The 15,926-nt window shown below is 28.5% G+C and overlaps 2 protein-coding genes across 4 annotated transcripts in view; one reads left to right on the top strand and one right to left on the bottom strand.

Annotated features, from left to right (window-relative positions):
* The window catches only part of LOC102681263 (uncharacterized protein C1orf112 homolog), a 26,333-nt gene extending 11,875 nt beyond the window's left edge, over positions 1-14,458 (top strand). Inside the window, exons 2-13 of the mRNA XM_006624935.2 lie at positions 9,484-9,597; positions 9,722-9,868; positions 9,951-10,171; positions 10,388-10,545; positions 10,842-11,035; positions 11,451-11,596; positions 11,679-11,805; positions 11,887-12,052; positions 12,256-12,487; positions 12,702-13,029; positions 13,119-13,319; positions 13,630-14,458. Coding sequence (XP_006624998.1) covers positions 9,508-9,597; positions 9,722-9,868; positions 9,951-10,171; positions 10,388-10,545; positions 10,842-11,035; positions 11,451-11,596; positions 11,679-11,805; positions 11,887-12,052; positions 12,256-12,487; positions 12,702-13,029; positions 13,119-13,319; positions 13,630-14,250 — 2,631 coding nt within the window. The 5' untranslated portion in view covers positions 9,484-9,507 and the 3' untranslated portion in view covers positions 14,251-14,458. The remainder of the gene's footprint in view (positions 1-9,483; positions 9,598-9,721; positions 9,869-9,950; positions 10,172-10,387; positions 10,546-10,841; positions 11,036-11,450; positions 11,597-11,678; positions 11,806-11,886; positions 12,053-12,255; positions 12,488-12,701; positions 13,030-13,118; positions 13,320-13,629) is intronic.
* On the bottom strand, positions 487-7,005 carry LOC102681047. 3 transcript variants are annotated; one of them, XM_031514783.1, is made up of 10 exons: positions 6,834-6,961; positions 6,470-6,672; positions 5,758-6,306; positions 5,582-5,687; positions 4,797-5,545; positions 4,050-4,389; positions 1,751-2,078; positions 1,187-1,316; positions 944-1,098; positions 487-644 (listed from the first exon to the last, which is right to left on the bottom strand). In XM_031514783.1, exons 2-10 carry the CDS (start codon positions 6,665-6,667, stop codon positions 584-586), a joined length of 2,616 nt encoding a protein of 871 aa, XP_031370643.1. In that variant the 5' UTR covers positions 6,668-6,672; positions 6,834-6,961; the 3' UTR covers positions 487-583. The 3 variants fall into 3 exon arrangements, with proteins under 3 accessions (XP_031370643.1, XP_006624997.2, XP_006624996.2); XM_006624934.2 differs by having other exon boundaries at positions 1,208-1,316; XM_006624933.2 differs by lacking the exon at positions 6,470-6,672 and having other exon boundaries at positions 6,834-7,005.
* Positions 14,459-15,926: the final 1,468 nt, after the last annotated feature.

The raw sequence follows: 15,926 nt of genomic DNA, 5'->3' as shown, positions 1-15,926 counted from the left end.
TATAGAAATATATTATAACATTCAGTACTGAACTAATCAATTTTTTTCCTAAGTAATTAAAAAAATGATTTATAAGCTCTCATATTTAAATTCGTATAATAATATATAGCAGCGACAATTTTTTCTAATTTTTTTTTAAATTTATTATTTATTTTTTAAATTTACCTATTATCTACTTATTATCTATATTCTATCTATTATTACTTTTTTTCGTAAATATGTTATCTTGTTTGAAAGAGTATTTATTTAAAAAATACTATTACAATTATTACATATTAAATTCAAGAAAATTGATTCTCTAAAAATATTTTATTCTACTTTACTAAAAAGATAAAGATTTTTCATAAATTATATTTCTATATATTTTAATTCGTAAAATCTAAAAAAATACAATATTTTAAATTCTAAAATTATAAGCTCAGATTACTGTACGATTTCGAGAATTTCCATTATTTTATTTTAATATTACTCTTTTTTATTTTAATATTACGTTTTCAGATAAAGATAATAAACAAGTTGTAGTTTTTTATAAAAGTACCAACAATATATAAGCAAAAGAAAATCTTCCAATGATTATGCTTTGTCACAAATTTTGTAAGACTTCTTTCTGTCTTAATCGATATTCTGTTGGTGTAAGCATGCCCCTGAAAAATAATGGAATTTTCATATAGTGATATCAAAAATCAATTCAATAAAATTTTGATAAAAATATTCATATTAAATTCATAAATAAAATTTTATAATATTGAAATAAGTTTTTTATACAAAAATTATTCATTACAATATAATATAAGTGATGGAAATTGAATTAGTAATGAGCAAGTATATTTGATTGAAATATAATAGTATAAACTGCAATTTTTTTAATGTCATGAAAAATAGAAGATTAATTTTTTTAAATCAAGTTAATTTACAATCTATTAAAAATGATTCATATTTAAACCTTAAAACCGTATCAAAAGAAACGCAAACGCCTTTGTCACACATTTTTTTGTAAAGATGCCAACATTCCTTTTCTTTGTTGGTTTGAAATTGTGGTTCAATAGATTGCATATGTTGAAGAGTTTCCTTTGAAGGTAATATACATGTAGTTTTTGTCTGCAATTTTTATAAGATTTTTTTCTTAATAATTAAAAATGAATTTATATTTGATAAATACATTTGACAAAATATTTATATGTCTTACATTCACAATAGAATTATTTATAGTTGTTTTGGATTGTTGTGCGGAAACATCGATTTTTCGGGAGATTATTATCGGTGATTCTTGTGTCTCTCTCTTTATTTTCATAGATGTTATCTGTCTTTCTATTCCACTGTAAAACAATTTATAATATATTCTTATTATTATTTATAATATATTCTTATTTAAACAAAATATATTTTCTTTTATAAAATTATAAAAAAAAAATATGGATAAAAGAAAGAAAAAGATGAAAGAAATATATTTCCATTTGATATCTTAAAGAATCAATCGATCATGCTTTTTTGCTACCTTTGAATATAGAGAAAATGTATTATAAAAATTATTAATACAATTCGTTCACGATCTTTTCTTTTTATTTCCATTATATTATATATATTTGATCTCTTATCGTTTTATTTTTTTTTTTCATTGATATTATATTGATTATCAAACTTATTGTTGAAATAGAAATTATTATATCTAATATTGCCACTAGATTATTATGAATTCATATTATCGGGGCGTTCATCAAGAAATCAATTAAATTCTATTTTTTATACTTACGATCGTGTATTACGAGTTTTCAATAATTTCTGTTTTTTATCATGTAAATCACAAATAGGCACAGCCAGACATCTCTTTTCGCGATCAGTCAACGGAACATCAAGCGGCTCTTCAATATCGTGAATCAATGCTAGGATAGGAAGGGTCAAACCACCACCAGTAACATCCGTTTTCCAAGATACCGCTTCTTCTTTCGACGAAGTAGCTCCACGTTGGTTACCAACGATCGCCAACCATGATTCTGTCGTTCTTTTCTCCTCTTTCGGCGAGAGTTGTTGCTCTTTTGATAGATTATATTCTTCGTCGAAAGAATCTTTCTGAAAGGAAACTGCAGAAACAACAGGAATTTCATTTCATCGATTATATTATCAATCTCGATGAATCGAATTTTATAATATCGAGTTAAATCTATTGTTTAATTTAAAATTTTTTTTTAATTTATAGAATCATTAATTTATACTACTACTATTAGTATCTGATTAAAATTAACTGATTAATGGAGGTCAGTTGAAAAAAATCAGTAAAGTAAAAATTATCCAATAAAATTTAAAATTTTAAAAATCTTTAATATTCCAATAAATTGAAATTAAATTCGAACGTTTTAAATTTGAACGATAATAGTCACGATATGTATTCATAATGATGCACTTATTTAATCACTTCCATTTGAATAAATTCATTCGATTTTTATTTAGTATTGGTAGATTCTGTAATCGATCCAATTGAATCAAGGTAAAATGTCGAGTCAGGGGAATTTTATAGTCACGATAAATATATTTACCAAGCAACCTAATTTAATGGGCCGATATTCGCAATACTTGGCCATTTACCGAAAACTGGGCCAAACGAAATGATATTTCGTGTCATCGATTCGGTTTTACAGGACTAAATGAGCTACTTAATATTTTTCTACGACTTTCATCACTATTTTTTTCTCCATACCGTTCCATTATGAATTCTTTGTTTACGATAAAAACATAATACATTTTAAAAGTGAAAATGAAAGAAAATAATATAAAAAAATGCAACAAGATATTTGTACCGCTCAATATGTCTCTCGATAAATAAAAATTCTAAAAAAAAGAAAAAAAAGATTGATCCATCAAATCCTTACTTCAATTTATTTTCTTCTTGCCTTTTCTCTCAATCATTCTTCTTTAAACTTTCGTTCCTTCTTTCTTTCGATTATTAAATTAAAGATTTGATCTTGTTGAAACTGTGAAGAACACTTCGGATAACGAAAACACGATATCTTACGAAATATCCGTTCTTAAAAGTTTCATCGTTAAATCGGTATTTAGCCTGACCGAACAGCCATCAATCCAAGTGCAATTATTAAAACCTGATTACGTGGCGAGTTTCAATGGAATATTTTGCTTCAGGGTCAGTGGTGTAATAGAGAAGAAGTTTGGTCGATTTAACGAGTTCGATCCTCTTATTGTCTTCACGAGTTTCATGTCGTTGCACGATAGAAGTTCCCTTTAATTAACGACGATAATACGACTATATTTAAAAGAACGAAGATCGTTTAGAGCGATTCGAGTGTGAAAGGTACCGTCAGGAATTTCCCTCGGTTCATTCTTTGAATTTCTTGCGACGAGAATTTCCTGCGACCGAGAGATCAAACTAAAACGATCGGAATGTAAATGGAGATTTATTAAATCTTGCCTGCGTGAAAATGATATAATTTCTGATCAGATAAATATTTGCGATAACTCGATTAAATTTTAAGTTTTATAAATTATAAGATAAAATAATAGTAGAATCTAGTAACAAAATCTTAAATTCTTAAATTTTTAAAGCGTATATCGTCGTTGTTGAAATTTCTATTTTTTTGTAAAGAAAAAAATAGAAAGTTTAATCAGTAAGTCGAATATATCTCTATAATATTTTAAGAAAGAAGAAATTTAATTATGATACTTTGGAAGTACTTTAAATGATTTACAAAAATTTAGAATCTTTAAAAATTTTACGAGATTCGTACTAAGATTCGAACGAAGAAAAAGTTAATATTAAGTTAATATTATGTTTTGTATTTGTCTTTTTGTTTTTTTTTTCATGCTCAAGATACTTTAAAAATGAATATTTTAAAATAATTTGCATTCCTAATTATTTCGTTCATTTACAATTCCATGATCGTCAAGCGTACATATATTATTAAATTCTTGCACGATATTCGCAAATGATCTAATTTAAAGCAGCTGCAAAAATTAGAAATTAGAGATCTTATGCGATTTATATATTTCTAAAAAAAATCCATTTTTTTTTTTTTAAATAAAAAGCATCGAAGTGTATATACCTGACTTGATAGGCCTCCTCGCGCTACTCAAGGCTGAATTAATCGACGTTTTAATTATCGACGTGGTGGGTAGTTTACTACGCAATTCGTCAATTAATTTATCATCCCTGAATGAATTTTCGATATCGCTATCGCTATCTGCAGAACTAACAAGGGATACCATTGTAACGATGTCCATTGTTCTTGAATCGATCGAATTCTTTGCACGAGTACCGGATCTATTCCGTGATTTTCCATTTTCCTCCTCATTTTTCGACGTACCTCCGCCACAAAAACGTCTTTTTGCACTTCTGGATCGTCTCTTTAATGGTGCTGATCTCACACTTCGACTCGACGATATCTAATTAATTTTCGATTTTAAATGTCAGATTCTTTTTCAAAATAAATCTAATAATAAATATTTATTCGATAAATTGTATGTGTAAGAGGTCTAAGATAACGAGATGTAAAAAATAAATTAACAGCATGAATCGAAAAATCTTATATCAGTGTGCAACATAGATGCACACTGAAGAAATAAAAAAAAAAAAAATACTATAAAAATTGGATACAATTGCATGCTTTGAACGGCGATATCTCGTTGTAAAATAAAAAAGAATTTCATAGAAATTTGATATCGTGGAAAGAATAAAATATTTCACTCGCTCTTTTCAATGATAATTCAATAAAGATAAAGAATTATATTACATTTCTTAATAAAAATAATTGTAAAAAGTATCTATAGAAATGATTTCAATAAGGATATACCTTCGTTACAGCCGTATCTATCTTTTCCACCGTGTTATATTTACAATCCATATCTTGATCTTTTTGATTACGATTCTTTCTCATTGAGTCAATTACAATATTAACATGATTATTATTATTAACCGAAATTGATTCGAAACGCCGTTGTGGCGGCGCAGAATTAGTCCTCCTTGATTTCTGCTCGGTCTTTTGATTTTCCACCGTTTTTTTTATTGGCGGATTTCTATCGTTCATCGAGTTAGGTCTCGCTTCCGAATTCCTCGAAGACGAAGATTTATCAATCGTAGAATCATCTTTGTTCTCGATGATACTTGATGATACTTGCATGTCATTTATAGACGAGATTTTTCTACAAGTCGAATTGGATTGATCCGCCTCCCTTGGCGTTATCGTTTTATCATCTTGTAAATTATCTCTATTTTCGATCATTGTTTTTATCTGCTCATTTTTATTATCCACACAATTCGATTTATCGGCTATCTTTTCTATCGCGTCTTTCTCGTTCGCAATCGAGCTACACGGAGAATTTTCTCTGGACGTATTTTTCTCGCCCGTTGTATCGTTCTCTTTATTCTCAATCGTTTGCTTTAAAAAATTCTTTTCGACGCGATTGTCGGTCGATGATTTTTGAAACGAATTTTTCTCCGATATCGAGCTCCATTTGATCTCTGATCTGATTGGGTCGAGGAAGGCTCGGTTAGTGCCGCTATGAAAACTTGCACGTTTTTGCTTAGCCGATGAGAAATCTTCCTTCTTCGTAATTCCCAAAGCTGAATTTTCTATCCTGATCGATGGTAATGTAGACGTGAGCCGATGATTCGAACAGTCAGAAGGCTGTTTTTTCTTAATAGAGGAAACATACTCGTCGATGTTTGAATTCTTCGATATTTGCTTAAATAAAGAAAATTGAAATTAATGGTGTTTCGAAATTAAAATACGCTTTGTACGCATTTAATCGTACCTCGTTTACCTGCTCCTTTTCCGTATCAACCTTCTCCCGTTCTTTGCTCTTCGCCTGTACAGAAACTTTGTTCTTCTCCAAAGGTAGAAAATTAATAGACAATTTGTCGTCGTTTCTTCCCGAAGTTGTCGCATCATTGCTTTCCAATTTTTTAACAACTTTCTCGTCTTCTTTCTCCCGATCTTCATCTTGTATCATTTTATAGCTATTGTCCAGAGGAATTTCGATCTTAGATTTGTCGTTTACAGGGGACGATGGAGCAGTGGTATGATTCGATATTTCGGAGTCACATCTCTCGTCTAAAGTTTCGCGAGCCAAGAAGATATTTATATTAGCTTTATTCTTCTCTCGATTTTGCCAAGCGAGCCTCAACCTCTCGGCTAATTCTAATCTAGAGTAAAAAATCGATGATTTCTCGATCCCGATAAATCCTCTCGATCTTCCGCTGCTAGATTTCGATCGTCCTGGAATTTGACGAGCCACCACCTCAACTTGCCCCAGTTCCTCTTCATTTCTTTGAATTTTAGGTTCCTTCCAGGCAACGCGAACCTAAAATTCATCGGCCATCTTGTCATCGATAGTGAATCGCGATTGAAATTCGAATCAAGCTTTGTCCAAAAAAAAAAAAAAAAAAATACGAATAATATCGAACGAGGATTTTTAAAGAATTTTACTTTAGGAAAAGAGCGTTGTTGTAGGAAGTGAAGGATACCTTAGGTCTCTCAGAGCCGAGTTTACATGTTCCACGCTTGCCACGTGCAAATGGACTCGCGCAGATCTGCAATGACTTTTCATCCTCCGCGGATCTTTGCCGTCTAACTTGGTGACGACGGGGCGCAGGTGGTTGCAAGGACAATTGCCTGATTGGTCTGATCGATTTTTCGGATCCTGACATTTCGATGCTGGTCATCAAGATTACATTCTATTACGATAAAACGAAATAGAAAATAGATTCACGATTTGAGACAGCAAAGCATATGTTTATAAAAAGAAAGTTACCAGAGATATTTAAATATTAAAAGAAAAGAAGAAAATTATTCGATCAGTTGTTAATAAATCGATGATACTTACTGGACGAGTTTAAGATTCATTCGAAAGGGGTGGAATACGTAAATACGATGGATGAACTTCCATCGTGGTTGCAGCGCGAGCAAACGCCGACTGACTAACTTCATCCATTGCCCTCTGACACGATCGTTCACCACCACTGCCATTTCACCGATTTATATATCTTCGCGTTACCCACCACCGCCGGTAATCGGTGCCTGTGTGCAGTGCTCGGCCACTAACACGTTACCGTTTCCACCCTCTACTCGGCCAAAGGGTGGTTGAACGATATATTGCTTCCTTTAATTCGAACGACGCTACCACACCGACACTTTGATCGTGGCACACTGTTGGTGGAATGCGAAGGGTGGTCGAACTCACTCACGTACGTTAACTCGACATGCATCGCCCCCTAATTTGCTATCAGTGGTGTAAGGTGAGACATTACGTACTTTTTCCCCCCATTCTTCTTTCATTTCGTTTATTTTCTTTCGTTCAAGCGAGAAAGCTCGAAGATTTTTCGGATTTCTTAAAAACTCTAAAATTAATAAAACTCTTCAATTGGGATATCGTTTGGATTAATTTAAATTTGCGACACGAAACATCAAGTTTTGATTCTTTCTTGATGCTTAGAAGCTTAGGATTTTAGAAATGTTGAATTTTGCGTATTCTTGAATATTCTTTTACATTTATTGATATTTGACTCGAAAAATGATAAATATCGATAATGAAATTTCTTATTTCTATTATTAAATTTAATGCAAATGATTAAATTTTAATATTTTCCTCTTATCTTTCCTGTAATAAGAATAATTAAAATTTTCTTTTGTAACGCATATTTGAAAATCTTTTATTTATTATCATTTTATTCTTTCTCTTTCTTACTTCCCCAATTATTTCTCCGCAATTATTCGCCTTCCGTCAACGTGATTAAAGATGAGCCAATCGCTCGATATTGTTCCACGAAGGCATCAACTACAACTGGATGACTCGATTTCCCGGGAACGTGTCTTAAATCGGCAAAGCCGAATTATAGCCGACAGTCACCGGGTATTATTGATCAAAACTTTACCTATCATCTGACAGCTTGTTGTCCGGTGTTGCCATGGCATCGGCGATCATTCAAATCCATTTTTCTCTCGTTCGTCTCTTTCTTGCTCGCCTTCTTCTTCGCCCGCCACCAAGTCACTCTTCAATCGCTGCGGGAGGATTTAAACGCGAAACTTTCGCCCCCGGAACTCGGCCACGTCGAATCCTTGAAAATTAAGAGAATCCCATTAGCTCTTCTACCCTTAATTGCCTCGCTTATCAACGATTTAGACGTACCTTGGCCCAGGGATGGGCAATACCGATGGATGGACGAATTGTTCATCGATTTCCGTGGATAACTCTTCTCTTCGTTTCTATCTTAAATTTTCATCGTTTCGAATATTTAAATTTTTCCTCTTCTTGTTTTAAATTGCAATTAAATCAATTAATTAATTCGAAGCTGGATACGTATAATTTAAATTATATTCAAAATAATTAAAAAAGTATAAAATATTATTGTCTGAATTGATGATTATGCGAATTTTTTTTTTATTCATTTTTTTTCATCATTATTTACATCATTTTTTTTTCTAAGGCTCATTATCGTTTCTAAAAATCTAAGTTAAGATTGTTAATATTTATTTACGAAATATCTTTACGTTCTGTATCTTTGATGGAATCGAAGTTTTTAATTTTCATTCGAGTTTATCCATCCCTGTTCCGGTTTCTGGAATGACTGTCTATCGTGCTCGATCGGGACTAGAAAGTTCGACTTGGCGAGGCTTGCCAAGAAATTTTCGAGGCTCCTCGTTTCACGATCGAGCCGTTTCATCAGGATTGATGGATGCCTGATTTGCCCGCAACACGAAAAACGGAATTATAAATTATTTTTCCAACTATTTTCTTTTTATGTTTAAAATATGACTTGAAGAAAAATCCAATAAAAAAATTGATTGATTTTTACAAACATAATAATCTAATATAATATAATCTTTTCTTACTAAAGAAAAAAAAAATATATATATATACAGAATGTCTCAAAAATGAAAAAATAATTAGATTAATTAGAGATTTCTGAGATAATTTCATTTTTCTTTGCAAAAACTTTCGTTATTTAGCTTCGTTAAGGAGTTATTAAGAAAAAACATTGGAGCACGTAGATTAGTCTAATTGTGACAGTGTCAGATAATGTCGTCGGCTGAACACGAACAAGTTCAAGCAACACGTGTCGAAAAAAAAATCTGTTGAATGTATCGAGAAAAAAAATTATTCAAGGGATCTTTGTTTTGCTACTTTTCTTTGTTATCGAGTGGAGGGAAGGAGGATGTGATTTTTGAAAAGAGGTACATTTCTTCAATAATTTAATGTAATTTTTTATCAAAAAAAAAATATCTGTAACATTTAACAGATTTTTTTCGACACATGTTGCTTGGATTTATTCGTTTATTTAACATATTTATCGTCACAGCTCGTGATTGTTTTTTGTTAATAACTTGTTAATTGTAAAATTTTAAGGAAAGTTTGTGCATAGAAAAATGTTGCTTGAAGAAAAAGAATCTCTAATTTGAATCTGCCGGATATTTCCACATTAATTCCTGAATAATTGTGCAATCTTATTATGTTACTACTTTTTATTTTATTCTTTTACAGATCTTGAAAATTAATTTGAAAGAAATGGCAAACGACAGTTCTTTCACTTTTTTGTTAGAAGATTCGTTCAGCGACAATGATAAAAGTATCGAAGATTATTCGTCGAAATTAAAAATATCCTTTAGAATAATTCAATTTCTTGTAATTTCACTTTTTCTTAAATATTGCTATTTACATTAGCGAAATGTAAATATAATTTACTGCTACTTTATTTTTCTTAATCAATGATAATGATCACGATGCTTTGGAGAATCTTGTTCAGAAATACGATGGGGAATTATTGCAACGAACATTGGAACAATCTTTATCCTCCTGCTCGGATAATTTATTAGACGAGAAAATTTTCAACGAAATTTTTCCTCTCGCTCATGATCTTTTATTCAAGGTAAAGAAGTAAAAAATATTATTTTACCAATAAATTTAATCGATTATTACATTTTTATTTTTTTTTTTATCCTCGTTCGAAGACTTTAAAGCAGATCGGTGAAATTATAAATACAAACGTGAACGAAGACACGGTGCAAGACACGAAACGAAAACTGTTCGTTTGCCACGAATTGTTAAAAATATGGGAAAAATCTATGGAACGTGTCTCGAAACTTCAGAAAACGTCTGCCATCGATCTTAAATCCATACTGGAGAACGTACTTTTTACGATTGAATTAATATTTAAACACTGTAGAGGAAGGTGAAGTGAAATTTTTTAATTTTCTGATAATCTATTAAATATTATTATACCGATGATTTTAAAAAGTTTTAACCTTTGAGAGACAAATCGATATAAAAATGTCCGCATCCAGCAATTATTTAATATTATGGATACGATATTTCGCGCAAAATATATAATGATGATTGATCCTATTTTTACGCTATAAAAAGAATGAAGAGAATTTTTTTTTTACAGTAAAAAATTATACGGTGTTTTATTCGATCACATATCGGAGGAATTAACGAATCTCTTTCGTAAAGCAAAAACGATCTTGAATCTATTCTTGGCCACTTTAGACGGTGTAATAGTCTTCGACACGGATACGGAATCGGAAACGGAACTGTTGGTAAAAGGTGAGCGATCCTATTACGTCTTAACGATTCTTTAATGCGAATCATCTTTATCTTCATCGAAGTACACCGAGTATAAAAGAAGAAGAAGAAGAAAAAAAACAATTGCTCTATTTAATTTCTCATTTTATACTCTCGATATTAACAATATGATTTAAAATTTTTATTCGTACATTTTATTCTTCATTTTACGAAGAAATCGAATATGCAATGACATTAAAAGAAAAATTAAATAATTTATAGAAATTCTTTTTAATTCGTCGTTTCGATTAAAAAAGATATTTTTCTATTCAAAACAGTGATTGATTCTATCGGATTGTTCGTCACTATTGCTCACGATTTAGACTTGAAAACGTTCGTAGAAACGTCAAAAGTGTTCGGAAAATTGGCAATTACGAAACAAGATCTTGTCAAAAGAACGAATGCTACGAGCGTCACTTCGCATCTTGCGCAATTGGCAAAAAATATATCCTCGATGTTTTCGTTCTGTCAGGTATGTTTCTTTTAAAAATATATATATATAAAATTTTATATTGCTAGATTAATCATATTTTCAATTAATCTAATCTAATATAAAAAAATTTTATATATATATATTATTGTATGATACGAAAAGATTGAATCATCGATATTATCTATTATATGTCACTTTTTAACTCGCTTATCAGATATTTTATTGATTTATATCTATTAATATATCTATAATAATAGTTCATGTTAAGTCTATAATGATGCACAATGCTTTTTTCTCATTTTTTTAAATAACAGATATCGAAAAATATTAGAAAATAACTAATAATAAAAGAGAATTTAAAAATAAGTTAAAAATTTGTATTTCTTTTTATAAAATTGTTATTATATGTATTTTTATACAATTATATTATACAATTATATTATATTATATACAGGATTCAGCTGAACGGATCGATGAAAGAAAAATAAAAGTTATTGGTCATTCGTTAAAAATTTTGGACAAATTATTCGCAACTTATTGTTCATACATAAATAATGAGATTCTTTCGTTTGTAATCGAACTTTTATTAAAAATGCACAGGTATTTAATTATTATTTTTATTTCCTTTGTCTCTTTCGTTTAATTTCAAATTTCTTTCTGCATCATTTCTTTGCAAAAATAGGTGTTCTCCGTTATGTTTGCAAAAATCAAAGATCGACGATAAATTAATCGAATTAATAAATGTACATATCTCTCGAGGATCGGAACCATTTTTAAATACAGTTTTCAAATCTTCCGATTTCAAGCAGGTTCGTCCATTTTATTAATAATAAATTTGTTTAATCACGAATATGGAATATTTTTTTCGACACTCTTAAAAAATATTTTAGGCATTTTTCGAATATGGAAATCAAGCAAACATCGATAAATTAGGTTATCACTTATTAATAGTTAGCATTATGAAAAAATTAATCAACATGCCGTACGAGCAACATTGTAAATGGACATTAGGCGCTGAATCGATCATTGATGTTGCATTAACTAATATTAATCACAGTAAGTAGTTTTTTTTTATGTATGTTTAATATTTATTAAATTTATAGATCTTAAGTTGGTTAATTTTTAATTAACCAAACTTATGATTTGAATGAAACTTATGAATCGACGATTTTAAAAAGTCAAGTTAAGAATCGAAAAGATCGGAGAAGCTTGGAATTAAACAAAATCTTGAAAATATTTATATTTGTATCCTCATAAAGTACAGGAAGAAATATTGGTGGGTCAAGTGAGATTACCAGGTGTACACGATATCGGAGAAAGACCAAGATCAGCTTCGATATATGAAGCCACAATAGTGCCAATTTGTAGTCTGATTAGTCAAATACCTGAGGATGGATTTCAAGCTATCGAATTGATTTTGTTGAAGCATTTGCTGAGCAATCAATTTTGGAGTTCCTTGCTTAGTTCGGATATTTGGTGTTTCGTTGACCGGTTTGTAAATCGCATATCTCGAATAATTCATGAATCATGATATCATATTTCATAATCGAAATAAGATTCGATTATTTATTTTTTTCTTTACAACTTTTTTTTTTTTCCTTATAAAATTTATCGCGATACCGGTTCCGATAAATTATTGAATATGTATGAATTGCGTTTGAATATGTATGATGTTGAATCCTACGTAATATCCTTATCTTTTCAGCATTGGCTCGTCGGAACTTTGCATTAGTCACGTAAAATATCTGCTAAAAGTTTATGCTGTTTTAATGACACGTAGCAATAGTTTCGAAGTCGTTATATTGGAGAATTTAATTGGAAGATTGTACAATTTACTATCAGAGGAAACGAAACATACTCTTATAACGGAATTTGATGATCTCGAAAATCCATCCTGGTTACCCGTCGCTCGATTTTTGCCATCCAAAACGAAATCATTCTTGCAAAGTCGATTAGCATGTATATTAAATGAAATCCCGACTGCCTTTGCAGAATTACAGCGGCAACCTACCGTACAAAACTGGAATCATATTGTAAATTATATTAGAATAAATTTTTCGTTTTTTTTTTCTTTTTTTTTTTTTACGAAGATTTTAATCACAATTATTTTCCACATTAAAAGACAAAGCTGATGCCATTGATCGGGAAATTGAATTACACGGAAGAAAAAAATATCATTGATATTCTCTCTCAGATATGGAACTCTATAGCAAGCACAATCGAAATTTTCGAAGGTAGACAATTGGATATATTATCGGAATTTATATTAAAGTTGTTTGTTGCTACACAGCCTCAAAAAATTCAAGATAATATTTTCTTCTCGGTATGTTCACTTTTTTCTTTCTTTTTTTATTATATAATATAATAATAATTTATACATTGTCATTTTATTAGATAATATATAATAATAATATTACATAAAATAAAATTTATTTTGAAAATTTAAATTTTGTGATTCAGTTTGAATTTTGTTTTGGATATATTCTTTTTTAATTTAAATCAACTTGTAAAAAATATAATTTTTTTTATTTTGATGTATCATAGAAAAATTATGTATCAAAAAATTGTAATACATCTTTTTATATATAATCGTGTAAAATTATATATATGCAAATAATATTTAATTATTTCAGATTATAGAAGCAATTTTAACGTCATTTTTTTATTTTCCGCCACATGTTAAAGCGATTGCGTCACATTACTTAAGAAATAATATCGATTCACTTGACAGCTGTGAACTTAAAGTTGCCAATGCGTTAGCGGAATTCAATTGTCGACTTTTAGAAGATGAAAATCCTTGGGTACGACAAGAAGCCTTTGAATCATTCGATCATGTGGCCCATATGTGTCCGAACGAAGATCTTGTTACTAAAATGGCTGCTGCAGTTACGAAAAAATCGTTATTAAAAGATTCTTTGCCGGCTTATTTATCTGGCACGATTTATTATGAACTTCAAAATTTCTCAAATATTGAAGATTACTTGCAACATATAGGAAAACATTTGCAAGACATCTACCATGTTTGTAATAATTATGAGGATTCTCAAAGGGATGAAAAACTTCCTAAGTTGGAAAGTCATTCCATCGAAAGTTTTGATGAAAATCCATCTATAAACGATCTTGATGAACACGTGAGCAGAATATGCGACGAATTGAATGATATTTTAAAAAAGAATAATGATATCAGTAATCATGTTTTACGAAGATTGCAACTAGTTTGTAAGAAAATTCTGGATCTAACTGAATCTAAATAAATATATTTTGTAGATGAAATAAGATAAGATCGCACATATTAAAACGTATATAAATGTATTAGTACATATATGTACTTAAAAGAGTATTAATATTATTTTTTTTATATATTTTACTTAAATTAAGTATTATTATATATTATATATTATAATAAGATAGCCAATACATCCTCTAATAGCTGATCCCACAAAAATCATGTCCAATTTATTTCGTTCCGTTTTATTAAATCATTTTGTTTTATTACAAAAATGTTAGAGAATATCTTTCGGAATATTTTTTATTTATTATTGAAGCTTTTACTTTTTTTTATACATGATTAATATATATTAAGATATAAATATTAAGATAACATAACAAGTATTTTTATAAAGAAAATTAAAAATATAATTTATAAATTAATTCAAAAAATGTACTGAAATGATTGAATATGATGTTTAATATCCTTGATAAATATATATTACATAAAGTAAAGGTATATTGCATAAAGTTATTTATAATTATGTGAATATATAGTATATTATATAATATGCATACGGAAATGTGTGTGAATAAATATATATTATAATATAATTAATATATTATATGATAATATAATATAATATAATTAATAATATAATATAATATAATTAACATATTATATATGATGGAAATGATAATATAAAATTATTAAAAAATAAATTTTAATTGATATCTTATATGAAAAATAATGATATGATATATATATATATCTTATATCTTATACAAGATCTTATATATTTTATATATCTTATATTTTTATCGTTAATATTTATTTTTATTTTCAATATATATATATATATATTTTATAGTAAACTAAAAAAAAACTAGTAACATCCAATGAAATTATCTAATACTTTTACTTGCATAGCTTTGGCAGTATAGATTCTAAGTATAGTTTCTGGTTTACTTTGCGTTATCGTTAAATGTGTTTAACATATCATATGGTGATATACATATATTATATAAAGAGTTTTATATATTTACACATTTAAGATTTTTTATTTTTCTTCTATATTATATGATAAAATTAATTATTTTTGTAGTGCAGTTTTTGTAGTGCATATTTTAACTTATATAAAATTTTTCAAGGTTTGAAGTTTAAGTTTAAGTGCTATTATATAATTTTATATATAATTTTATAATAATCTAAAATAATGAATGCAAAAAATACATGTCGATATTTTATATTATATCTAGATGCAAAATTTGGAATTAAAGAAAAATTTATCTAATGATAGAGTATTTAATGCAATAAATAAAATATTTATATCATTAGAAGATGAAGATATACATAGAATTAATAAGTCTTTATTACTGGTATGTTTTTATATTATATATTATGATATTATATATTAGTTTATATATTATAATATATATTATATAATTGTATTATTATATATAGTTATATGTATATTATATATATATAATGTATATTATTATATTATATTATATATTTTATTATATAATATTAATTCAATAGGTGATTCAAGCTATGATAAATCTCATGAAATCAGAGGATTCATTGTTTAAAATAGCATACCAAGAAATTATTTTTATAGGTAGTTTTTATAAAGGAACAAAAATAGAAAAACCAAATGAATTTGATTTAAATATTATTTTAAAATTACCTTTTAATAATAAACAAATAAATGTAAGAATA

This window comes from Apis dorsata, unplaced genomic scaffold (genome assembly GCF_000469605.1).
Source record: "Apis dorsata unplaced genomic scaffold, Apis dorsata 1.3 scaffold_1184, whole genome shotgun sequence".
Classification (NCBI taxonomy): Eukaryota; Metazoa; Arthropoda; class Insecta; order Hymenoptera; family Apidae; genus Apis; species Apis dorsata.
The sequence above is the reverse complement of the archived record's forward strand: the minus strand, read 5'-3'. Positions and strand labels throughout refer to the sequence as shown.

Bases quoted from the DNA above. Each gene is read 5' to 3' on its own strand.
- LOC102681047 (XM_031514783.1), bottom strand. From the start codon at position 6,667: ATGACCAGCATCGAAATGTCAGGATCCGAAAAATCGATCAGACCAATC. The intron at 6,307-6,469 runs GTATCCTTCACT...GATGAATTTTAG, and splicing joins TCGGCTCTGAGAGACCTAAG to GTTCGCGTTGCCTGGAAGGA. The intron at 4,390-4,796 runs GTATATCCTTAT...AAAATTAATTAG, and splicing joins TAGATACGGCTGTAACGAAG to ATATCGTCGAGTCGAAGTGT.